The sequence below is a fragment of the Bombina bombina genome, chromosome 1 (assembly GCF_027579735.1).
Source record: "Bombina bombina isolate aBomBom1 chromosome 1, aBomBom1.pri, whole genome shotgun sequence".
In the NCBI taxonomy this organism is placed as follows: Eukaryota; Metazoa; Chordata; class Amphibia; order Anura; family Bombinatoridae; genus Bombina; species Bombina bombina.
Window position 1 is genome coordinate 994,601,472 of NC_069499.1, and position 27,010 is coordinate 994,628,481.

Below are 27,010 nucleotides of genomic sequence, written 5' to 3' on the forward strand. Positions count from 1 at the left end.
AATGAGCATGCATAGTTGCAGTGGTCTGAGATGCAAGCGAGCATTGCTGCTACCATTAGTCCGATTACCTCCATACACTGAGCCACTGACGGCCGAGGAATGAAATGAAGAGCTCGGTAGGTGGACAAAATCTTTGATTTCCTGACCTCCGTCAGAAATATTTTCATGTCCACCGAGTCTATCAGAGTCCCTAGAAATTAATCAATGAAAGCACAACTGTCTTCAATAGGTATAGTTGTACGCTTAGCCAGGGTAGAAATAGCTCCCTCCACCTTAGGGACCGTCTGCCATGAGTCCTTTATGGTGTCAGAAATGAGAAACATTTTCTTAAAAACAGGAGGGGGAGAGAACGGAATACCTGGTTTATCCCACTCCTTAGTAACAATGCCCGAAATCCTCTTAGGGACCGGAAACACATCAGTGTAAACAGGAACCTCTAAATATTTGTCCATTTTACACAATTTCTCTGGAACTACAATAGGGTCACAATCATCCAGAGTAGCTAAAACCTCCCTGAGCAATAAGCGGAGGTTCTCTAGCTTAAATTTAAATGCCGTCATATCTGAATCTGTCTGAGAGAACATCTTTCCTGAATCAGAAATCTCTCCCTCAGACAGCAAATCCCTCATCCCTACTTCAGAACATTGTGAGGGAATATCGGATACGGCAACTAAAGCGTCAGAAGGCTCAGCATTTGTTCTTAACCCAGAGCTACTGCGCTTCCCTTGCAACCCAGGCAGCTTAGATAAAACCTCTGTGAGGGTAGTATTCATAACTGAAGCCATATCTTGCAAGGTGAAAGAATTAGACGCACTAGAAGTACTCGGTGTCGCTTGTGCGGGCGTTACTGGTTGTGACACTTGGGGAGAACTAGATGGCAAAACCTGATTTCCTTCTGTCTGAGAATCATCTAATGCCAAACTTTTATAAGTCAAAATATGCTGTTTGCAATTTATAGACATATCAGTACAAGTGGGACACATTCTAAGAGAGGGTTCCACAATGGCTTCTAAACACATTGAACAATGAGTTTCCTCAGTGTCAGACATGTTTAACAGACTAGTAATAAAGCAAGCAAGCTTGGAAAACACTTTATTTAATGAAAAAAACACAATTTGCAAAAACGGTACTGTGCCTTTAAGAGAAAAAAAGGCATACACAAACTGCAAAACAGGTTAAAATTGCTTCAATATTTCTGAAATTTTAACAGTGTACCCACTAAGCTTTAGAAGGATTGCACCACAAGTTAATAAGCAATAAACCTCCAAATGAAAAAAACGGATTGAAATATGTCTAAAACCGGTTAAAACCCCTGTTAGCACCTTGCCACAGCTCTGCTGTGGCCCTACCTGCCCTTAGGAAGCGATAATATGGGGTTTAAAGCTTCAATTAGTCCCAAAGAAGACTCTCAGGACCTCAGGAGAAGTTGCTTGCTGCTTGTAAATGTAGGCCCTGCCCACCTCACTCTATGTTGCTGGGGCCTACACAAAAACAGAATTTATGCTTACCTGATAAAACAGAATTTATGTTTACCTGATAAATTACTTTCTCCAACGGTGTGTCCGGTCCACGGCGTCATCCTTACTTGTGGGATATTCTCTTCCCCAACAGGAAATGGCAAAGAGCCCAGCAAAGCTGGTCACATGATCCCTCCTAGGCTCCGCCTACCCCAGTCATTCGACCGACGTTAAGGAGGAATATTTGCATAGGAGAAACCATATGTTACCGTGGTGACTGTAGTTAAAGAAAATAAATTATCAGACCTGATTAAAAAAACCAGGGCGGGCCGTGGACCGGACACACCGTTGGAGAAAGTAATTTATCAGGTAAACATAAATTCTGTTTTCTCCAACATAGGTGTGTCCGGTCCACGGCGTCATCCTTACTTGTGGGAACCAATACCAAAGCTTTTAGGACACGGATGAAGGGAGGGAGCAAATCAGGTCACCTAAATGGAAGGCACCACGGCTTGCAAAACCTTTCTCCCAAAAATAGCCTCAGAAGAAGCAAAAGTATCAAATTTGTAAAATTTAGAAAAAGTGTGCAGTGAAGACCAAGTCGCTGCCTTACATATCTGATCAACAGAAGCCTCGTTCTTGAAGGCCCATGTGGAAGCCACAGCCCTAGTGGAGTGAGCTGTGATTCTTTCAGGAGGCTGCCGTCCGGCAGTCTCATAAGCCAATCGGATAATGCTTTTAATCCAGAAGGAGAGAGAGGTAGAAGTTGCTTTTTGACCTCTCCGTTTACCAGAATAAACAACAAACAAAGACAAAGTTTGTCTGAAATCCTTAGTAGCTGCTAAGTAAAATTTGAGAGCACGAACTACATCCAAGTTGTGCAACAAACGTTCCTTCTTTGAAACTGGATTAGGACACAAAGAAGGCACAACTATCTCCTGATTAATGTTTTTGTTAGAAACAACTTTTGGAAGAAAACCAGGTTTAGTACGCAAAACCACCTTATCTGCATGGAACTCCAGATAAGGAGAAGAACACTGCAGAGCAGATAATTCTGAAACTCTTCTAGCAGAAGAAATTGCAACCAAAAACAAAACTTTCCAAGATAATAACTTAATATCAACGGAATGTAAGGGTTCAAACGGAACCCCCTGAAGAACTGAAAGAACTAGGTTGAGACTCCAAGGAGGAGTCAAAATTTTGTAAACAGGCTTGATTCTAACCAGAGCCTGAACAAAGGCTAGAACATCTGGCACAGCTGCCAGCTTTTTGTGAAGTAACACAGACAAGGCAGAAATCTGTCCCATCAAGGAACTTGCAGATAATCCTTTTTCCAATCCTTCTCGAAGGAAGGATAGACTCTTAGGAATCTTAACCTTGTCCCAAGGGAATCCTGCAGATTCACATCAACAGATATACCAAATTATGTGGTAATTTTTCTGGTTACAGGCTTTCAGGCCTGAACAAGAGTATTAATAACAGAATCTGAGAACCCTCGCTTTGATAAGATCAAGCGTTCAATCTCCAAGCAGTCAGCTGGAGTGGGTCGAACGGACCTAGAACAAGAAGGTCTCGTCTCAAAGGTAGCTTCCATGGTGGAGCCGATGACATATTCACCAGATCTGCATACCAAGTCCTGCGTGGCCACGCAGGAGCTATCAAAATCACCGACGCCCTCTCCTGATTGATCCTGGCTACCAGCCTGGGGATGAGAGGAAACGGCGGGAACACATAAGCTAGTTTGAAGGTCCAAGGTGCTACTAGTGCATCCACTAGAGCCGCCTTGGGATCCCTGGATCTGTACCCGTAGTAAGGAACTCTGAAGTTCTGACGAGAGGCCATCAGATCCATGTCTGGAATGCCCCACGGTTGAGTGACTTGGGCAAAGATTTCCGGATGGAGTTCCCACTCCCCCGGATGCAATGTCTGACGACTCAGAAAATCCGCTTCCCAATTTTCCACTCCTGGGATGTGGATAGCAGACAGGTGGCAGGAGTGAGACTCCGCCCATAGAATGATTTTGGTCACTTCTTCCATCGCTAGGGAACTCCTTGTTCCCCCCTGATGGTTGATGTATGAACTTGGCCCTCGCTAGCTGAGGCCAAGCTTTGAGAGCATTGAATATCGCTCTCAGTTCCAGAATATTTATCGGTAGAAGAGATTCTACCCGAGACCAAAGACCCTGAGCTTTCAGGGATCCCCAGACCGCGCCCCAGCCCATCAGACTGGCGTCGGTCGTGACAATGACCCACTCTGGTCTGCGGAAGGTCATCCCTTGTGACAGGTTGTCCAGGGACAGCCACCAACGGAATGAGTCTCTGGTCCTCTGATTTACTTGTATCTTCGGAGACAAGTCTGAATAGTCCCCATTCCACTGACTGAGCATGAACAGTTGTAATGGTCTTAGATGAATGCGCACAAAAGGAACTATGTCCATTGCCGCTACCATCAAACCTATCACTTCCATGCACTGCGCTATGGAAGGAAGAGGAACGGAATGAAGTATCCGACAAGAGTCTAGAAGTTTTGTTTTTCTGGCTTCTGTCAGAAAAATCCTCATTTCTAAGGAGTCTATTATAGTTCCCAAGAAGGGAACCCTCGTTGACGGAGATAGAGAACTCTTTTCCACGTTCACTTTCCATCCGTGAGATCTGAGAAAGGCCAGGACAATGTCCGTGTGAGCCTTTACTTGAGGAAGGGACGACGCTCGAATCAGAATGTCGTCCAAGTAAGGTACTACAGCAATGCCCCTTGGTCTTAGCACCGCCAGAAGGGACCCTAGTACCTAAGAGAAAATCCTAGGAGCAGTGGCTAATCCGAAAGAAAACGCCACGAACTGGAAATGCTTGTCCAGGAATGCAAACCTTAGGAACCGATGATGTTCCTTGTGGATAGGAATATGTAGATACGCATCCTTGAAATCCACCTTGGTCATGAATTGACCTTCCTGGATGGAAGGAAGAAGTGTTCGAATGGTTTCCATCTTGAACGATGGAACCTTGAGAAACTTGTTCAAGATCTTGAGATCTAAGATTGGTCTGAACGTTCCCTCTTTTTTGGGAACTATGAACAGATTGGAGTAGAACCCCATCCCTTGTTCTCCTAATGGAACAGGATGAATCACTCCCATTTTTAGCAGGTCTTCTACCCAATGTAAGAATGCCTGTCTTCTTATGTGGTCTGAAGACAACTGAGACCTGTGGAACCTCCCCCTTGGAGGAAGCCCCTTGAACTCCAGAGAATAACCTTGGGAGACTATTTCTAGCGCCCAAGGATCCAGAACATCTCTTGCCCCAGCCTGAGCGAAGAGAGAGAGTCTGCCCCCCACCAGATCCGGTCCCGGATCGGGGGCCCGCATTTCATGCTGTCTTGGTAGCAGTGGCAGGTTTCCTGGCCTGCTTTCCTTTGTTCCAGCCTTGCATAGGTCTCCAGGCTGGATTGGCTTGAGAAGTATTACCTTCCTGCTTAGAGGACGTAGCCCTTGGGGCTGATCCGTTTCTGCGAAAGGGACGAAACTTAGGTTTATTTTTGGTCTTGAAAAGACCTATCCTGAGGAAGGGCGTGGCCCTTGCCCCCAGTGATATCAGAGATAATCTCTTTCAAGTCAGGGCCAAAGAGTGTTTTCCCCTTGAAAGGAATGTCAAGCAATTTGTTCTTGGAAGACGCATCCGCTGCCCAAGATTTTAACCAAAGCGCTCTGCGCCACAATAGCAAACCCAGAATTTTTTCGCCGCTAACCTAGCCAATTGCAAGGTGGCGTCTAGGGTGAAAGAATTAGCCAATTTAAGAGCACGAATTCTGTCCATAATCTCCTCATAAGAAGAAGAATTACTAATAATCGCCTTTCCTAGCTCATCAAACTAGAAACACGCGGCTGCAGTGACAGGGACAATGCATGCAATTGGTTGTAGAAGGGAACCTTGCTGAACAAACATCTTTAGCAGACCTTCTAATTTTTTATCCATAGGATCTTGGAAAGCACAACTATCTTCTATGGGTATAGTGGCGCGCTTGTGTAGAGTAGAAACCGCCCCCTCGACCTTGGGGACTGTCTGCCATCAGTCCTTTCTGGGGTCGACTATAGGAAAACAATTTTATAAATATGGGGGGAGGTACTAAAGGTATACCGGGCCTGTCCCATTCTTTACTAACAATGTACGCCACCCGCTTGGATATAGGAAAAGCTTCGGGGGGCCCCGGGGCCTCTAAGAACTTTTCCATTTTACATATTGGTTCTGGAATGACCAGATAATCACAATCATCCAAATTGGATAACACCTCCTTAAGCAGAGCGCGGAGATGTTCCAACTTAAATTTAAAATTAATCACATCAGGTTCAGCTTGTTGAGAAATGTTTCCTGAATCTGAAATTTCTCCCTCAGACAAAACCTCCCTGGCCCCCTCAGACAGGTGTAGGGGCCCTTCAGAAACCATATTATCAGCGTTCTCATGCTCTACAGAATTTTCTAAAACAGAGCAGTCGCGCTTTCGCTGATAAGTGGGCATATTGGCTAAAATGTTTTTGATAGAATTATCCATTACAGCCGTTAAATGTTGCATAGTAAGGAGTATTGGCGCACTAGATGTACTAGGGGCCTCCTGTATGGGCAAGACTGGTGTAGACGAAGTAGGGGATGATGCAGTACCATGCTTACTCCCCTCACTTGAGGAATCATCTTGGGCATCATTTTTACTAAATTTTTTTATGACATAAAATACATATAGTTAAATGAGAAGGAACCTTGGTTTCCCCACAGTCAGAACACAATCTATCTGGTAGTTCAGACATGTTAAACAGGCATAAACTTGATAACAAAGCACAAAAAACGTTTTAAAATAAAACCGTTACTGTCACTTTAAATTTTAAACTAAACACACTTTATTACTGCAATTGCGAAAAAGTATGAAGGAATTGTTCAAAATTCACCAAAATTTCACCACAGTGTCTTAAAGCCTTAAAAGAATTGCACACCAAATTTGGAAGCTTTAACCCTTAAAATAACGGAACCGGAGCCGTTTTTATATTTAACCCCTTTACAGTCCCTGGAATCTGCTTTGCTGAGACCCAACCAAGCCCAAAGGGGAATACGATACCAAATGATGCCTACAGAAAGACTTTTCTATGTATCAGAGCTCCACACACATGCAGCTGCATGCCATGCTGTCCTCAAAAACAAGTGCGCCATACCGGCGCGAAAATGAGGCTCTGACTATGATTAGGGAAAGCCCCTAAAGAATAAGGTGTCAAAAACAGTGCCTGCCGATATAATCATATCAAAATACCCAGAATAAATGATTCCTCAAGGCTAAATATGTGTTAATAATGAATCGATTTAGCCCAGAAAAAGTCTACAGTCTTAATAAGCCCTTGTGAAGCCCTTATTTACTATCTTAATAAAAATGGCTTACCGGATCCCATAGGGAAAATGACAGCTTCCAGCATTACATCGTCTTGTTAGAATGTGTCATACCTCAAGCAGTAAGAGACTGCACACTGTTCCCCCAACTGAAGTTAATTGCTCTCAACAGTCCTGTGTGGAACAGCCATGGATTTTAGTTACGGTGCTAAAATCATTTTCCTCATACAAACAGAAATCTTCATCTCTTTTCTGTTTCAGAGTAAATAGTACATACCAGCACTATTTTAAAATAACAAACTCTTGATTGAATAATAAAAACTACAGTTAAACACTAAAAAACTCTAAGCCATCTCCGTGGAGATGTTGCCTGTACAACGGCAAAGAGAATGACTGGGGTAGGCGGAGCCTAGGAGGGATCATGTGACCAGCTTTGCTGGGCTCTTTGCCATTTCCTGTTGGGGAAGAGAATATCCCACAAGTAAGGATGACGCCGTGGACCGGACACACCTATGTTGGAGAAATTACTTTCTCTTACAGGTGTATTCAGTCCACGGATTCATTCTTACTTGTGGGATATTCTCATTCCCTACAGGAAATGGCAAAGAGAGCACACAGCAAAGCTGTCCATATAGCTCCCCTCAGGCTCCGCCCCCCCCAGTCATTCGACCGACGGTTAGGAGAAAAAGGAGAACCATAGGGTGCAGTGGTGACTGTAGTTATTGTAAATTAAATTTGAACCCGACTTAAATATCAGGGCGGGCCGTGGACTGAATACACCTGTAAGAGAAAGTAATTTATCAGGTAAGCATAAATTCTGTTTTCTCTTACTTGGTGTATTCAGTCCACGGATTCATCCTTACTTGTGGGATACCAATACCAAAGCAATAGGACACGGATGAAGGGAGGGAACAAGTCAGGTAACCTAAACGGAAGGCACCACAGCTTGCAAAACCTTTCTCCCAAAAATAGCCTCCGAAGAAGCAAAAGTATCGAATTTGTAAAATTTGGCGAATGTATGCAGTGAAGACCAAGTCGCTGCCTTACAAATCTGTTCAACAGAAGCCTCATTCTTGAAAGCCCATGTGGAAGCCACAGCTCTGGTGGAATGAGCAGTAATTCGTTCAGGAGGCTGCTTTCCAGCAGTCTCATAAGCCAATCGGATGATGCTTTTCAGCCAGAAGGAAAGAGAGGTAGCAGTCGCTTTCTGACCTCTCCTCTTACCAGAATACACAACAAACAAGGATGTTTGTCTGAAATCTTTAGTTGCTTTTAAATAGAACTTTAAAGCACGAACCACATCAAGATTGTGCAACAGTCGTTCCGTCTTAGAAACTGGATTAGGGCACAGAGAAGGAACAATGATTTCCTGGTTAATATTCTTATTAGAAACCTTTTCACCTTTGGAAGGAAACCAGGTTTAGTACGCAAAACAACCTTATCTGCATGGAACACCAGATAGGGTGCATTACACTGTAAAGCAGACAATTCTGAAACTCTTCGAGCAGAAGAAATAGCTACTAAAAACAAAACTTTCCAAGATAATAACTTAATATCTATGGAATGCAAAGGTTCAAACGGAACCCCTTGAAGAACTGAAAGAACTAAATTTAGACTCCATGGAGGAGTCACAGGTCTGTAGACAGGCTTGATTCTAACTAGGGCCTGTACAAACGCCTGAACGTCTGGTACAGCTGCCAGACGCTTGTGTAACAGGATAGACAGAGCAGACATCTGTCCCTTTAAGGAACTAGCTGACAGACCTTTCTCCAATCCTTCTTGGAGAAAAGACAATATCCTTGGAATCCTAACTTTACTCCACGAGTAACCCTTGGATTCACACCATCAAAGATATTTCCGCCATATCTTGTGGTAAATTTTCCTAGTGACAGGCTTTCTGGCCTGTATCAGAGTATCTATAACTGAATCAGAGAAACCCCGCTTAGCTAGGATTAAGCGTTCAATCTCCAAGCAGTCAGCTGCAGAGAAACTAGATTTGGATGCCTGAAAGGACCTTGGAGTAGAAGATCCTGCCTCGATGGCAGTTTCCATGGTGGGACCGATGACATGCCCACTAGGTCTGCATACCAAGTCCTGCGTGGCCACGCAGGTGCTATCAGAATCACTGAAGCCCTCTCCTGTTTGATTCTAGCTATCAGCCGAGGTAGAAGAGGAAACGGTGGAAAGACATAAGCTAGACTGAATGACCAAGGCGCTATTAATGCATCTATCAATGCCGCCTTGGGATCCCTGGATCTGGATCCGTAAAGAGGAAGTTTGGTGTTCTGACGGGACGCCATCAGGTCCAACTCTGGAATGCCCCAAAGCTGAGTTAGTTGAGCAAAAACCTCCGGGTGGAGTTCCCACTCCCCCGGATTTAAAGTCTGACGACTTAAAAAATCCGCCTCCCAGTTGTCTACTCCTGGGATGTGAATTGCAGATAGATGGCAGGAGTGATCCTCCGCCCATTTGATAATCTTGGATACTTCCTTCATCGCCAGGGAACTCTTTGTTCCCCCCTGATGATTGATGTACGCTACAGTCGTGATGTTGTCCGACTGGAATCTGATGAATTTGGCCTCTGCTAGTTGAGGCCACGCCTGGAGCGTATTGAATATCGCTCTCAGCTCCAAAATGTTTATCGGGAGAAGAGATTCTTCCCGAGACCATAGCCCCTGAGCCTTCAGGGAGTTCCAGACCGCACCTCAGCCTAACAGACTGGCATCGGTCGTGACAATGATCCACTCCGGTCTGCGGAAACTCATTCCCTGAGACAGGTGATCTTGAGACAACCACCAGAGAAGAGAGTCTCTGGTTTTCTGGTCCATTTGAATTTGAGGAGACAAATCTGCGTAATCTCCATTCCACTGATTGAGCATGCACAGCTGCAGTGGTCTGAGATGGATTCGGGCAAAAGGGACTACGTCCATTGCCGCAACCATTAACCCAATTACTTCCATGCACTAAGCCACGGAAGGCCGAAGAATGGAATGAAGAACTCGGTAAGTATTTAACAGTTTTGACTTCCTGACCTCTGTCAGAAAGATTTTCATTTCTACCGAGTCTATTAACGTTCCCAGAAAGGGAACCCTTGTGAGCGGGGACAGAGAACTCTTTTCTACGTTCACCTTCCACCCGTGAGACCTTAGAAATGCCAGAACGATATCCGTATGAGCCTTGGCTCTGTGAAAGGACGACGCCTGTATTAATATGTCGTCCAGGTAAGGTGCTACTGCAATGCCCCACGGTCTTAGTACCGCTAGAAGGGACCCTAGCACTTTTGTGAAAATTCTGGGAGCGGTGGCCAACCCGAAAGGAAGGGCCACGAACTGGTAATGTTTGTCCAGAAAGGCGAACCTTAGGAACTGATGGTGATCTTTGTGGATAGGAATATGCATCCTTTAGATCCACGGTAGTCATATATTGACCCTCCTGGATCATCGGCAAGATTGTCCGAATGGTTTCCATCTTGAAAGACGGAACTCTTAGGAACTTGTTTAGAATTTTTAGGTCCAGGATTGGCCTGAAAGTTCCCTCCTTTTTGGGAACTATGAACAGGTTTGAGTAAAAGCCAAGTCCTTGTTCTGCAATAGGAACTGGGTATATCACTCCCATTTTTAGAAGATCTTCTACACAGCGTAAGAACGCCTGTTTCTTTATTTGGTCTGAAGGCAAATGAGAAATGTGGAACCTTCCCCTTGGGGGAAAATCCTTGAATTCTAGAAGGTACCCCTGAGGAACTATTTCTAATGCCCAGGGATCTGGAACGTCTCTTGCCCAAGCCTGAGCGAAGAGAGAAAGTCTGCCCCTTACTAGATCCAATCCCTGATCGGGGGATACCCCTTCATGCTGTCTCGGTAGCAGGAGCAGGCTTCTTGGCCTGTTTACCCTTATTCCAGCCCTGCAAGGGTTTCCAGGTTGCTTTGGGCTGGGAAGCGTTATCTTGCAGCAGAAGTTGTGGCAGATCCGCTCCGGAAGTTGCGAAAGGAGCGAAAATTAGCCTTGTTTTTGGCCTTGAATGGCCTATCTTGTGGAAGGGCATGGCCCTTGCCTCCAGTGATATCTGAAATAATTTCTTTCAGCTCTGGGCCGAAAAGGGTTTTCCCCTTGAAGGGAATGTTTAACAGTTTCGTCTTAGACGACACATCCGCCGACCACGATTCGAGCCAAAGTGCTCGTCGCGCCATGACGGCAAAACCAGAGGTTTTCACCGCTAATTTAACTGATTGGAGCGCGGCATCAGTGATAAAAGAATTAGCCAGTTTTAAAGCGTGAATTCTATCCATGACCTCATCGTATGAAGTTTCCCTCTGGAGCGATTCCTCCAGAGCCTCAAACCAAAAGGCCAATGCAGTAGTTACAGGAATAATGCAGGCGATTGGTTGAAGCAGAAAACCTTGCTGAACAAAAATTTTCTTTAGTAAGCCCTCCAATTTTTTATCCATAGGGTCTTTGAAAGCACAACTGTCCTCTATTGGTATAGTTGTACGCTTATCCAATGTTGAAAAGGCCCCCTCTACCTTAGGGACCGTCTGCCACGCGTCCCTCCTGGGGTCATTTATGGGGAACATTTTCTTAAAGATAGGTGGGGGAACAAAGGGTACACCTGGTCTCTCCCACTCCTTAGTCACAATATCCGCCACCCTCTTAGGGATCGGAAATGCCTCAGTGTATACAGGGACCTCTAAGTATCTGTCCATTTTACACAATTTTTCAGGGACCACCATGGGGTCACAATCGTCTAGCGTAGCCAAAACCTCCTTAAGCAGTATGTGGAGGTGTTCCAGCTTAAATTTAAACGCTAAGGAATCTGACTCGTCTGCTGAGAAACTTTCCCTGTGTCAGAAATTTCTCCCTCAGACAGCCCTTCCCTCACTGCTACCTCTGAGTTTTGTGAGGGTGCTACAGATACATTATCCAAAGCTACAGATGGCCCATCCTCTATGTTTGACACTGAGCTATCGCGCTTTCTTGGAAAAACTGGCAGTTTGGATAAAAAAGCTGCAAGGGAATTATCCATTACTGCCGCTAACTTCTGTAAGGTAACAGGGGGCAATGCGCTAGAGGTACTAGGCATCGCTTGCGCGGGCGTAACTGGCGTAGACACGTGGGGGGAGGAAGGAGGACTATCCTCATTACCCTCCGTTAAAGAATCATCTTGGGCAGCATTTTGTATTGTCACTGGATGATCTTTGAAATGTTTAGATGTTTGTGCACACTTTAAACATAAGTGTAAAGGGGGTATTGCCATGGCTTTTGAACATAAAGAACAAGGTCTATCTGAAGACTCAGACATGTTTGACAGACTCAGAAAACACTAAAAGGTTGAAAAAAACACTTTTTGAAAAAACGTTACTGTCTCTTTAAATAATAAAAAGAGACACACTTTTTACCAAATCATCAAAAAACATCCGATCTTAATGAAATTTTCACCACATGATCCTCATGACTTGAAATGATTGCACACAAGTTTTCAAATCATTTAACCCCTTAATGCCCAAACCGGAGCAAAATGAGTAAAAAAAACTGTTTAACGCACTACAGTACTCTGCCACAGTCTTTGCCGTGGCTTTACCTTCCTTTAGGGTTATTTGCAGGAGTAAATGAAGCCTCTCTGAAGTCCTCCTGTACTCTAATAAAGGCTCTGCACATGAAGCTGCGTGGAGCTGTGTTCCAAACTAACTGCGCAATTGAGGCGCGAAAATGAGGCCTCCTCCTTCTCACTCTAGAGATATGGGGCCTTTCTGAGTCAAAATAGCTGTCTATTACAATGCCAGGCGTAAAAATACCCCAAAAAGTGTTTGCAAACGCTTAAAAACGTTAAATCACATCAGATTACTCTAATAAAGGAATCAATTAGCCCATTAAGTGTCTGTCAGTATTAAGCCCTTAAGTGAAGCCCTCTTTCTATACTGTGTCTGAGAAAATGGCTTACCTCCCTCATGGGATATCTGTCAGTTTTCTAGCACTACCAGGTCTTGTTAGAAAATATGACTGAAACATAACTCAAGCAGAATAAGCCTGCAACTGTTCCCCCCAACTGAAGCTCTCCTGTATTTAACAGTCCTGCGTGGGAACAGCAATGGATTTTAGTTACAACATGCTAAAATCTTTTTCCTCTCAGCAGAATCTTCATCACTTTCTGCTGCAGAGTAAATAGTACAAACCGGCACTATTTTAAAATAACAAACTTTTGATTGAAGAAGTAAAAACTACAAATCTAACACCACATACTCTTTACCATCCCCATGGAGATGCTACTAGTTAGAGCGGCAAAGAGAATGACATGGGGGGCGGAGCCTGAGGGGAGCTATATGGACAGCTTTGCTGTGTGCTCTCTTTTGCCATTTCCTGTAGGGAATGAGAATATCCCACAAGTAAGGATGAATCCGTGGACTGAATACACCAAGTAAGAGAAACTAACAAACCCTGCCTGAAAGCCATGTGGGTTATAAACAACCCCAAAGAACACTCAAGCAAATGTCCCATAAAACAGAAAACTCCCAGACACAAAAACGTTTGTCCCAAATTCACATAACAAACTGAGTGCCCACAAAAAATTAACCATTTATGCAAGCTAGTAAAAACCTCTGACAACACTAGGATTACTGCTTACCCTTCCCCTAATGGGGACACTGTCAGCCTTTCTGAGTTAACACAGTCTCTGCAGAAAATATGACTGAACATACCCTCATTGCTGTATAGCAAGAAACCGTTCCTCACACTGAAGTTTTCCTGTACTCCTCAGCTTCTGTGGGAACAGCAGTGGACCTTAGTTACAAATGCTAAGATCATCATCCTCCAGGCAGAAATCTTCATCTATGTCCTGCCTGAGAGTAAATAGTACAACACCGGTACCATTTAAAAATAACAAACACTTGATTGAAGATAAAATAAAACTAACAGTTTAACACCTCTTCTCTTCCTGCTTAGAGCCAGCAAAGGAGAATGACTGGGGGTGGAGTTAAGGGGGGAGCTATATAGACAGCTCTGCTGTGGTGCTCTCTTTGCTACTTCCTGACAATATCCCACAAGTTAGGATGAATCCGTGGACTCGGTACATCATGCAAAAGAAATTAACCTCCCGGTCGGCAAAATGTTTCTTAAAGTCAAGCCGCCGGGAGAAGTGAACATCACACCAAATATGAGCCTTATATAAACTCCTCAGCCCCAGTGCCTGCCATAACAAATATTGCCCTTCCTGTATATGTTCCCCCAAACATATAGGAGAAATGTTCCATTTATTAATGGAAATAAAGTGCCCAATTTATCCTGCATTTAGCCCAGAAAAAATAAACTCAGCGCTTACCTCATAGATCTGCCAGGCAGTAAGGGAGCTCACTAGGTTTGAGAGGTCTTCTCCCTCACATGGACCTGTGGAAAAAAAGAGATAAAACATAATTTATGCTTACCTTATAAAAAATTTTCTCTTGTGATGTATCGAGTCCACGGATTCATCCTTACTTGTGGGATATTCTCCACCCCTACAGGAAGTGGCAAAGAGAGCACCCACAGCAGAGCTGCCTATATAGCTTCCCCCTTAGCTCCACCCCCCAGTCATTCGACCGAAGGCTAGGAAGAAAAAGGAGAAACCATAGGGTGCAGTGGTGACTGAAAGTTTAAAAATAAAAATATATATGCCTGTCTTAAAAAACAGGGCGGGCCGTGGACTCGATACATCACAAGAGAAATAAATTTATCAGGTAAGCATAAATTATGTTTTCTCTTGTAAGATATAGAGTCCACAGATTCATCCTTACTTGTGGGATACCAATATCAAAGCTTTAGGACACGGATGAAGGGAGGGACAAGACAGGGACCTTAAACGGAAGGCACCACTGCTTGTAGAACCTTTCTCCCAAAAATAGCCTCCGAAGATGCAAAAGTATCAAATTTGTAAAATTTGGAAAAAGTATGAAGCGAAGACCAAGTCGCCGCCTTACAAATCTGTTCAACAGAAGCCTCATTTTTAAAAGCCCATGTGGAAGCCACAGCTCTAGTAGAATAAGCAGTAATCCTTTCAGGAGGCTGCCGTCCAGCAGTCTCATAGGCCAAAAGGATGATGCTTTTCAGCCAAAAGGAAAGAGAGGTAGCCGCAGCCCTTTGACCTCTCCGTTTACCAGAATAAACAACAAACAAAGAAGATGTTTGACGGAAATCTTTAGTTGCTTGTAAGTAGAATTTTAAAGCACAAACCACATCAAGATTGTGTAACAGACGTTCCTTCTTGGATGAAGGATTAGGACACAAAGAAGGAACCACAATCTCTTGATTGATATTCTTATTAGAAACAACCTTAGGGAGAAACCCAGGTTTGGTACTTAAAACCACCATATCTGCATGGAAAACAAGGTAAGGGGAATCACATTGTAAAGCAGATAGCTCAGAAACTCTTCGAGCCGAAGAGATAGCTACTAAAAACGAAACTTTCCAAGATTGAACCTATGCATTCCATAGATATTAAGCTTCTAACGAAACCCCTTGAAGAACTTTAAGAACTAAGATTAGGCTCCATGGCGGAGCAACAGATTTAAATACAGGCTTGATTCTGACCAAAGCCTGACTAAATGCTTTAACGTCTGGGAAATCTGCCAGACGTTTGTGAAGTAGAATAGACAAAGCAGATATTTGACCTTTAAGAGAACTAGAAGATATTCCCTTCTCCAAACCATCTTGGAGAAAAGACAATATTCTAGGAATCCTAATCTTACTCCACGAGTAACCTTTGGATTCACACCAACAAAGATATTTGCGCCAAATCTTATGATAAATCTTCCTGGTGAAAGGCTTTCTAGCCTGAATCAGGGTATCAATGACCGATTCAGAGAAACCACGCTTTGAAAAAATCATGCATTCAATCTCCAAGCAGTCAGACACAGAAAAATTAGATTTGGATGCGTGAACGGCCCTTGAATTAGAAGGTCCCGCCTCATTGGCAGAGTCCACGGTGGAACCGAGGACATGTCAACTAGGTCTGCATACCAAGTCCTGCGTAGCCACGCAGAATCTATCAGAATTACCGAAGCTCTCTCCTGCTTGATTCTGGCAACCAGACGTGGGAGGAGAGGAAACGGTGGAAATACATAAGCCAGAATGAAGGACCAAGGCACTGCTAGAGCATCAATCAGTACCGCCTTGGGATCCCGGAACCTGGACCCGTAACAAGGAAGTTTGGTATTCTGACGAGACGCTATCAGATTCAATTCTGGTGTGCCCCATAGCTGAATCAGCTGGGCGAATACCTCCGGATGGAGTTCCCACTCCCCCGGATGAAGAGTCTGACGACTTAGAAAATCCGCCTCCCAGTTCTCTACTCCTGGGATGTGGATTGTTGAGAGATGGCAAGAGTGAGCCTCTGCCCACCGGATTATTTTGGTTACCTCCATCATCGCTAGAGAACTCCTTGTTCCTCCCTGATGATTGATATAAGCTACAGTTGTGATGTTGTCCGACTGAAACCTGATGAATTTGTCCGCAGCAAGCTGAGGCCACGCCTGAAGCGCATTGAAAATCGCTCTCAGTTCTAAAATGTTTATCGGGAGGAGAGCTTCCTCCCGAGACCATAAGCCCTGTGCTTTCAGGAAGTTCCAGACTGCACCCCAGCCTAGCAGGCTGGCATCTGTCATTACAATCAGCCACTCTGGCCTGCAGAAGCACATTCCCTGAGACAGGTGGTCCTGAGGCAACCACCAGAGAAGAGAATCTCTGGTCTCCTGGTCCAGATGCAGTTGAGGAGATAAGTCTGCATAATCCCCAATCCACTGTTTGAGCATGCATAGTTGCAGTGGTCTGAGGTGTAGACGTGCAAAAGGAACTATGTCCATTGCCGCTACCATGAGTCCGATTACCTCCATACAATGAGCCACTGATGGCCGAGGAATGGAATGAAGAACTCGGCAAGTGGATAAGAGTTTTAACTTTCTGACCTCCGTCAGAAATATTTTCATTTCTACCGAGTCTATCAGAGTCCCTAGGAAGGAAACTCTTGTAAGAGGGAAGAGAGAACTCTTTTTTATGTTCACCTTCCACCCGTGAGATGTCAGAAAAGCCAACATGATGTCTGTGTGAGACTTGGCTAGCTGGAAAGTCGACGCCTGAATTAAGATGTATTCTAGATAAGGCGCCACTGCTATGCCCGAGGTCGTAGAACTGCCAGAAGGGACCCTAGCACTTTTGTAAAAATTCTGGGAGCCATGGCCAACCCGAAAGGAAGGGCCACAAACTGGTTATGCCCGTTTAAAAAGGAGAATCTGAGGAATTGATGATGATCTCTGTGAATAGGGATGTGTAGATACGCATCCTTTAAGTCCACGGTAGTCATATATTGACCCTCCTGGATCAGAGGTAGAATAGTCCGAATAGTCTCCATCTTGAATGATGGAACTTTGAGGAACTTGTTTAGAATTTTGAGATCCAAGATTGGTCTGAAAGTTCCCTCTTTCTTGGGAACCACAAACAGGTTTGAATAAAACCCTAGCCCCAGTTCCTCCTTTGGGACTGGGCGAATCACCCCCATGGTATGTAGGTCTTCTACACAGCGTAAGAATGTGAATTCTCCCCCTTGGAAGGGAGCCCTTAAATTCAAGAATATATCCCTGGGACACAGTTTCTAAAGTTTCTAAAGCCCAGGGATCGTGAACATCTCTAGCCCAAGCCTGAGCAAAGAGAGAGAGTTTGCCTACTAGATCCGGTCCCGGATCGGGGGCTACCCCTTCATGCTGTCTTAGAGGCAGCTGCAGGCTTCTTAGCCTGTTTACCCTTGTTCCAAGCCTGGTTAGGTCTCCAGACTGACTTGGATTGGGCAAAATTCCCCTCTTGCTTTGTAGCAGAGGAAGCTGAAATGGGAACACTCTTAAAGTTCAGAAAAGAAACAAAAATTATTTTGTTTGGCCCTCATCTTATTTGATCTATCCTGAGGGAGGGCATGACCCTTCCCTCCAGTAATGTCTGAAATAATCTCCTTCAGTTCAGGCCCGAATAGGGTCTTACCTTTGAAAGGAATGTTCAAAAGTTTAGATTTAGATGACACATCAGCAGACCAGGACTTAAGCCATAACGCCCTGCATGCTAAAATTGCAAAACCTGAATTCTTTGCCGCTAATTTAGCCAGTTGAAAAGCGGCATCTGTAATAAAAGAATTAGCCAACTTAAGTGCCTTAATTCTGTCCATAATTTCCTCTAATGGAGTCTCCATTTGAAGAGCCTCTTCTAGAGCCAGAAAGCAGCTGCAGTCATTACAGGAACAATGCACGCAATAGGATGGAGAGAAAAACCTTGATGAACAAAAATTTTCTTCAGGACACCCTCTAATTTTTTATCCATAGGATCTTTGAAAGCACAACTGTCCTCGATAGATATAGTTGTACGCTTAGACCGAGTAGAAATAGCTCCCTCCACCTTAGGAACTGTCTGCCACGAGTCCCGCATGGTGTCAGATATGGGAAACATTTTCTTAAAAACAGGAGGGGGAGAGAACGGAATACTTGGTCTATCCCACTCCTTAGTAATAATATTCACAATCCTCTTAGGGACTGGAAAAACATCAGTGTAAACAGGAACCTCTAAGTATCTATCCATTTTACACAATTTATCTGGGACCACTGTAGGGTCACAATCATCTGGAGTTGCTAATACCTCCCTAAGCAATAAGCGGAGGTGTTCAAGCTTAAATTTAAAGGCCCTCATATCAGAATCTGTCTGAGGAAGCGTCTTTCCTGAATCAGAAATTTCTCCCTCAGATAACAAATCCCTCGCCCCTTCAGAGCATTGTGAGGGCATATCAGAAACAGCTATTTAAGCGTGAGACGGATAAGCATTTTTCCTTAACCCAGAGCTGTCCCTCTTTCCTTGTAAACCGGGCAGTTTGGATAAAACCTCAGTGAGGGTTGTATTCATAACTGTGGCCATGTCTTGTAAAGTAAATGAATGTGACGCACTAGAGGTACTTGGCGTCACTTGTGCGGGCGTTACTGGTTGTGACACTTGGGGAGAGCTGGATGGCGAACTCTCATTTACTTCTGACTGAGAATCATCTATTGCTCTACTTTTAAGTGCTAATATATGTTCTTTATAATTTATAGACATATCAGTACATTTGGGATACATTCTAAGAGGGGGTTCCACAATGACTTCCAAACATATTAAACAAGGATTTTCCTTGGTATCAGACATGTTAAACAGGCTAGTAATGTAACAAGCAAGCTTGGAAAACACTGTAATCAAACTAAATAACACTTAGAAAAAGGTACTCTGCCTTTAAGAGAAAAAAAGCTGCACAAGTTCTGCAAAACAGTGTAAAAAAGCAGTAAACTTAACAAAATTTTTACAGTAGCATTATAAAGACTTAGTAACTTTGCACAGCTATGCAAATAAACAATTAACCCCTTAATGGCAAAAACGGATTGAAAAAACGTTAAACCCAGTAAAAAAAGACTTTCAGCACCTTGCCACAGCTCTGCTGTGGCTCCTACCTGCCCTTCAGAACAATTTGTGGTGGAAAAAACTTCTTTAACAGCCCTCAAACACAGCAGGAAACTCAGGAGAAGCAGTGATATGTCTCAGAGGAAAGGAAACTGTGCAACTGAGGCGCGAAAATAGGCCCCTCCCACCTCACTCGATGTTTTGAGGCCTATCAGAGAAACACCAGAGTGTCTCTTAATTAACCATGTGAGTTACAAAACTCAAACCCAAGCCACAATGACCCCTTTAGTCCCTTCAAAAAACATTATAAATGCATCAAGAAACAAAACGTTTTTTTTCTTAACAGTGTCACCAGTAACTAATGAGCCCTTCAAGCAAGCTGAAATTCCTATTAAAACGTCTGAATACAGCTTACCCTTCCCTCTTGGGGATATTGCCAGCCTTTTCTAGAATTAACACAGTCTGTCTAGAAATATATAGACTGAATATACCTCATATGCAGCTTAGCCTGCAAACTGTTCTCCCAACTGAAGTTTTCCAGTACTCTTCAGGCCTTGTGAGAACAGCAGTGGATCTTAGTTACAAAGTGCTAAGATCATCATCCTCCTTGCAGAAATCTTCATCCCTTTTCTGCCAGAGAGTAAATAGTACACTCCAGTACCATTTAAAATAATAAACTTTTGCTTGAGCAATAAAAAACTAACATTTTAGTCGCCACATAGCTCTTTGCCCTTCCTAGCAGTTAAGCAGGCAGAGAGAATGACTGGGGGGTGGAGCTAAGGGGGGAGCTATATAGACAGCTCTGCTGTGGGTGCTCTCTCTGCCACTTCCTGTAGGGAAGGAGAATATCCCACAAGTAAGGATGAATCCGTGGACTCTATACATCTTACAAGAGAAAGACTTTCAGCACCTTGCCACAGCTCTGCTGTGGCGTCTACTTGCCATTCAGAACGATTTGTGGGGAAAAAACCTCCTTTACAGCCCTAAAACCCAGCAGGAACCTCTAGAAAAGCAGTTGGATGACTCTTAAGGAAAAGAAACTGCGCAAATGAGGCGCGAAAATAGGCTCCTCACACCTCACTCGATGTTTTGAGGCCTATTAGAAAAACACCTGAGTGTCTCTTAATTAACCATGTGGGTTAAAAAACCCTAACACAAACCACAATGACCCCTTCAGTCCCTTCAAAAAACGTTATAATTGCATCATTTACTGAACAAACAAAAAACGTTTTTTCCTACCAGTGTCACCAGTAACAAATGAGCCCTTCAAGCAAGCTGAAAGTCCTATCCAAGTGTCTGAATACAGCTTACCCTTTCCCCATGGGGATATTGCCAGCCTTTTCTAGAATAAACACAGTCTGTCTAGAAAAACATACACTGAACATACCTTAATGCAGTTTAGCCTGCAGACCTCTCCCCCAACTGAAGTTTTCCTGTACTCTTCAGCCCTTGTGAGAACAGCAGTGGATCTTAGTTACAAATTGCTAAGATCATAATCCTCTTTGCAGAAATCTTCCTCTCTTTTTCTGCCAAAGAGTAAATAGTACACACCGGCACCATTTAAAATAACAAACTTTTGCTTGAGAAATAAAAAACTAACATTTTTGTCACCACACTCGCTCTGCACTTACTAGTTACTTAGAGTAGGCAAAGAGAATGACTGGGGGTGGAGCTAAGGGGAGAGCTATATAGGCAGCTCTGCTGTGGGTGCTCTCTTTGCCACTTCCTGTAGGGGAGGAGAATATCCCACAAGTAAGGATGAATCTGTGGACTCGATACATCTTACAAGAGAAAGTCTGAGTAATCTTACTCAGGATTACAGTATTAGTGCAGCATTAACTACATGGGAGGCGCAGTGAGGATTGTATCCCACAAGTTCCCATTGCTTGAAAGCCACCACTGCTCTACTGAAGAGACTGATATTTACTACGACTACACCCTAGGACAAAGCAGAACAATCTTGCACTGCTGAAAAATAATAAAATCGTGCTTGAAGAATCTTCTTTCTAACACCTAAACTTTACCACTTCCTTGCTCTAACGTAGGCAAAGAGAATGACTGGGGTTGGAGGGAAGGGGGTGATATTTAACAGCTTTGCTGTGGTGCTTTTTGCCGCATCCTGCTGGGCAAGAGTGATATTCCCAATAGTAATTAGATGATCCATGGACTCACCATATCATTAGAAAGAAAAGAAAGTCAAATTAGATAAAGACTGAACCCCAGGGAAATACACATAGACCTGACTCATGGCAAATATAAGTAGAATACATATATTTAAAACTTTATATATTAATACATAAAGCTCCAAACCATAGCTGACAGTGTCTTAAATAATGATACATACTTACGGAAAAACACCCATCCACATATAGCAGATAGCTAAACCAATACTGAAAACTATCAGCAGAGGTAATGGTATATAAGAGTATATCGTCAATCTGAAAAGGGAGGTAGGAGATGAATCCCTATGACCGATAACAGAGAACCCTTGAAAATATTTCCCGTGAGGAAAATCATAAAATCAATAGGCAATACTATCTTCACATCCCTCTGACAAACACTGTACTCTGAGAGGAATTGGGTTTAAGAATGCTTAGAAGCGCTTATCATAGAATAAATCATAAAAAACAAGCACAAACTTACTTCACCACCTACAATGGAGGCAAAGTTTGTAAAACTGAATTGTGATTGTGGTGAGAGGTGTATTTATAGGCATTTTGAGGTTTGGGAAACTTTGCCCCTCCTGGTAGGATTGTATATCCCATACGTCACAAGCTCATGGACTCTTGCCAATTACATGAAAGAAAGAAATTTATAAAGTAACGAAAGCTCACATATAATAAAAACCTAGTGGTTGGGTTGCTGCTATAAGGTATTATTGAAATATGTAATGCAAAAAGGCTAAATTTACAACTTTAAGTATTAAGAGTTATGCCTCACCTGTGCATCACGGTAGAACATCTCATATTGATGAATCATCTGTCGGCTGATCTGACTCCCATGGTAGACCACCGTGTTCAACTCTGTCCATGTACGGAACTCTCGCTCCCAGTTAGTGATGGTAGATAGGGGAGCAATGATGAGAAATGGCCCATGGATGCCCATGAGATGAATTTCTGATAGAAAGGTGATTGACTGGATGGTTTTGCCAAGACCCATCTCATCAGCAAGGATGCAGTTTTTTCTGGAAATGCCCAGGAGAGATATTTAAAAGTTAAAAAAAAAAATGCACTGTATGCAGAAAGTACAATTATACATATGCCCTCATAGAGATATTTATTAACTGGATTAAATGATAGTTAACCATTGAACACTAGGTTTTTTTCACTTATATATCTCTTCTGGTGAGAAAAAAAAAACAAGGTGTGTAAAAAAGGGTGCGTGGAAACCAGGGTTGTGAACTTGAGTCCCAAATTTGATGACTTGCGACTCGACATAGTTAATGAAGACTTGTGATTAGACAACAATGAATGAAGACTTTAAACCTTCTAAAACCAATCAGAAACTAGAATTTCCTGGACCTCGACAAACTAAGCAATATATAAAATATACATAATACACATACATATATACTCTCAAAGTATAAACAGTGGAGACTCCTCCACTCCAAGGCAGAACAGTGTGCGATGGGCGATCTCATCACAGAAGCTGTAGTGTCTCTCTGCAGAAAGACCGGCCGTGACAGTAAAATTTTTTTAAAAAAATGCCTGCACTTTTAAATTCTACCTGCAGGTTTCACTGTTCTATTCTATCACAGTCATAGTTGCCAACTGTCCCGTTTTTGCAGGGACAGTCCCGGAATTTGGGACCTAGTCCCGGCCATTTAAATGTCCACGACTGTCCCGGCAACCGTTTATTGGGTTAAAAATCACTTGAGTTAACTGACAGTGTTTTGTAAATAAAGTTTGTTATATTAAAAAAAGTCAGTTTCTCCTCCCCATCAGCTGGCTGTGCAGTGACATCACATTTGGGGCGGGTAACGGCTGTTGATGTGCCTCTGACTGATACCTGCGGGCAGTGTGTAATTGGTGTGATGGTAATCAGCACGACTCCTTAGCCACCTGATCTGCACTGTGTAAGCCAGTTATCTTAAATACACAAAGGGATTTTATTTTATAAAGCTTATTGTGTGTCTCGCTTTTTTATCCCTCACCCCCAGCGATAAATTTGTCCCTTCTTCATATGCAAGGAAAAATAAAGTCCCAGATAAAGTTTTCCGTTATTCTCGCAGTTACGTTGTGTACCAAGATTCACAAAAGTCCTTTGTCTGCTACTGTTTAATTGTTCATGAAATATACAGTTTTACTTTTTTCTGAACAAATTTATCATTTAAATAATTCAGCATTTACCATTTATAATGTGCACTACAGAAGCCATCTTGCAAACATGTGCTTCTTCGAAAGTTATTGTTATTTAGAAGATGGGAAAATAAACTGTACAACAGCATCAGGGAACTGAATGCTGCGCTTAGCAAAAATACATTCCTTGTGATCACCAGACGATGCAGAGAGCATATCACACGGTGTCAGTGTTTGGGAGGAATGCCTGTCAGCAGCTGGGGTCTCATAATTCCTTTAAGATTACGGAGTTCTGAGGAGGTAACAAAAGTCACCAATTAACTTGTTGCTGTCTGAGTTACATTGCATGTGAGCTGCATGTGAGATAGAAATGGTGGATGAAGTATTAGAAAAAATATGGGACTTTTATGGCACTTAATTAAACTTTACTATTGCAAAGCACAACATGTGAGCACCTCACTGAAATGGTGATAAATACAGGGGATAGATTAATTTACTTAAACAGGACCCCTAAGTGATTAAGTCCTTGCTTCCAGAGATGCCGTGGTGCACAGAGGGTAACCCTGTCTGGCATATGAAAGGTTACAAATATATTGTACTCAAATGTTTTTTCTCCCTCTAAATCCAACTTGTACAGACCTTTCTTTCTTTACAAATACAGCTAGGAGTTGTGTAAACATATGTATTTTTTCTACATTCCAGTTACATGTAAACAGATTAAATGTGTAAATTCTGCTAGCTATAACTGTTAATGATCAATAATTGCTTCTTGCGACCTCCCTTACTTCATCTATAACTGCTCCCTATGTCTCCTCCACTAACTGCACTTATAACTGCTCCTCATGGCTTCTCCCCTAACTGCAACTATAACTGCTCCTTATGGCCTCTCCACTAACTACACCTATAACTGCTCCCCATGTCCCGTCCCCTAACAGCTCCCCATGTCCCCTCCCCTAACTGCCCCTATAACTGCTCCATATGTCCCCTCCCCTAACTGCTCCTGTAACTGCTCCCCATGTCCCCTCTAGTAACTGCACCTATAACTTCTCCCCATGTTATATATAATATTGTATATATATTAAAGTCAGACTGCTAATTTCTTTATTAATACAAAGCCACAGAATGTGACTTTTGTTTGAATTATCCATTTTGAGTCTGCACAGGAGTGAGACATAAGGGCATGTAACCTTTTAAATTGGTTCTTTATAGATCTTGTTTTCACCATAATAAATAGGCAAAGCTAAATTATGCGGGTTTGGCAAAGTGGGCGGAACTTTAGGGCTGGGGGTGTGGTAAAAATTTCAATGCAGGTAATTGATAGATGCAAAGTGTCCCTGGAAAGTTTTTTCAAATGTTGGCAACTATGCACAGTGTAAATATTTACTATGTTCCTCTCTTTTCAATTTTCTACCACTTCCTGAACTCCAGTGTGGTACAGGGAAACAGGCCATTGCAGAAAAGGAAAGTCAGGGCATTATCTCGATTACGAGTATGACTGTTTCTGCAGAGGGTGTGACAGGAGTAGATTACACTGCTAGATAATGCATACGATCCTTGCTAAACGTCTCCTTATGCTGGGTGTCAGTCCTTAGTGATTTACATTCAGGAGAGGTCATGAAAAGAAGAAGTCTTTTGCACAAATTATATGCAGCGTGCCGTGAGAGCTTCCTCCTCCCTCTCCCCCTGCTTCCCAGAGCATGTCAGTAGTTACAATAATAACACACAGAAAACGGCTCTGCTAAGAGCATAAATCTTAACGGGCAGAGTTTAAGAAGAAGAAAAAAAACTGTGTGTGTGGGGGGAGATAAAAACATAAGCACAGTAGTTATAAGCATTTTATTTCAATCTTGCTGCATAACATGTTTTATATACATAAACTGGGAAATTAAATATATTTATACCCTCACTGTGAAATAACTGTTTTCAGACACTGCAGCTCACACGCTGAGATGTGATTCCTCTAAGTACTGTGTATGTATAGATAATATGGTGTGTGTATCACATGACTGCATCATGACTATGTGACTACTGTGCCCCTGTAACGCACGCTACAATATGGCAGCTTACATAGGAAATCAAGCACTGGATCAACACTGTATTTCAAAACAATCTCCTTCAAAAGTTTAGGCTAAGAGCAACAGATTAAATAGACAGCAGTGATTACTTTATATGTTTTAATAAGAAAAAGTAGGTTTTGGGGATTATTAGAAGTCCGGTGTTAAGGGTCCCTTTAAGGCAGTGCTTTCCAAACTGTGTGTCGCGACACGTTAGTGTGTCAGTGGTAGTGTGTAGGTGTGTCCCTGCTTCAGCACTAATTTCTTTTAATTTAAAACATTTTAAAACATTTTGTTTTGTTTCCGACTTTCCGCCTGCCTCCTACGCATATCACATGGTTGACATGTGATTGACACCTAGTGGGTCACAGCTCATCTTTACCTATTGGAGCAGCTCAGTGGGAACTGAAACTATTCCCATTGGCGGCACATTGACTCCTGACTGCACATGTAGGGGTCAATTATTATTGGCCGAATTGGGCCAATTCACCCTGTTTCCGCATGACCCTTTAGACTTGCCGGAAACAGGAGTTAAGAAGCAGCAGTCTATAGACCGTTGCTCCTTAACTCATACGCCACCTCTGAGGCTGTGTACAGCAATCCGCCTGATCCTATACGATCGGGCTGATTGACACCCCCTGCTAGCGGCCGATTGGCCGCGAATCTGTAGGGGGGTGATATTACACAAGCAGTTCACTAGAACTGCTTGTGCAATTCTGAATAGACAGCATATGCTGTTCGCATTCAGCGATGTCTGTCGGACATGATACGCTACAGCGTATCACGTCTGCCAGACTTTAATAAATTGACCCCGTTGTCTCCTCAATCGGCTCGTGACTGCATGTGTAGTCAGTGAGTAGGACAGCAGTGTGTTTGCAGCGTGGGCAGTAGTCAGTCGGACTTACGGAGACCTGAGGGCAGCAGCTTAAATGCTGAGCTGAAGTCAGAAGTCAAAGTGTTTTTGGGTTTTTTTGCAGCTAGATCCCAGTAATGCATTGCTGCTCCTGCTCTTGATATATGGATAGGAAGTGGAAGCTTAAAAATACTTGATGATAAAATGTGAGTGTCTTTATCTAATATTCCACCAAATATTCAGAATCTGTGTTCATCCCATCAACCTCATACATCCCATTAAAATAGTAAGTAGCTATTGGTGGTATTAAAGTTTTTTTAATTCTGGCACATACATACTTATAAATATAAATCGTTATTAAATAATTTATGTATGTGTCTGTATATCTTAAAAGAAGTTAGTTTAACCTCCTGTTTGCTAGTAAAACTGAATTACTGTGTCGCAAAATGATATAGGTCTAAAAAGTTTGTCACCAACATGAAAAGTTTGGAAAGCTCTGCTTTAAGGTGTGTGTTAAGGTGTGATTGTGAATGTGTGTGAGTGTGAATGTGTGTGAGTGTGAATGTGTGTG

General features: G+C 43.0%; 1 protein-coding gene across 3 annotated transcripts in view; it reads right to left on the bottom strand.

The window, feature by feature from the left end:
* Window positions 1–27,010, bottom strand: part of CHD6 (chromodomain helicase DNA binding protein 6) — a 1,034,665-nt gene that overhangs the window by 489,261 nt on the left and 518,394 nt on the right. For all 3 annotated transcript variants that reach the window (XM_053712106.1, XM_053712055.1, XM_053712147.1), the window contains one exon: window positions 22,175–22,418. In XM_053712106.1, the coding sequence (XP_053568081.1) occupies window positions 22,175–22,418 (244 nt within the window). The remainder of the gene's footprint in view (window positions 1–22,174; window positions 22,419–27,010) is intronic.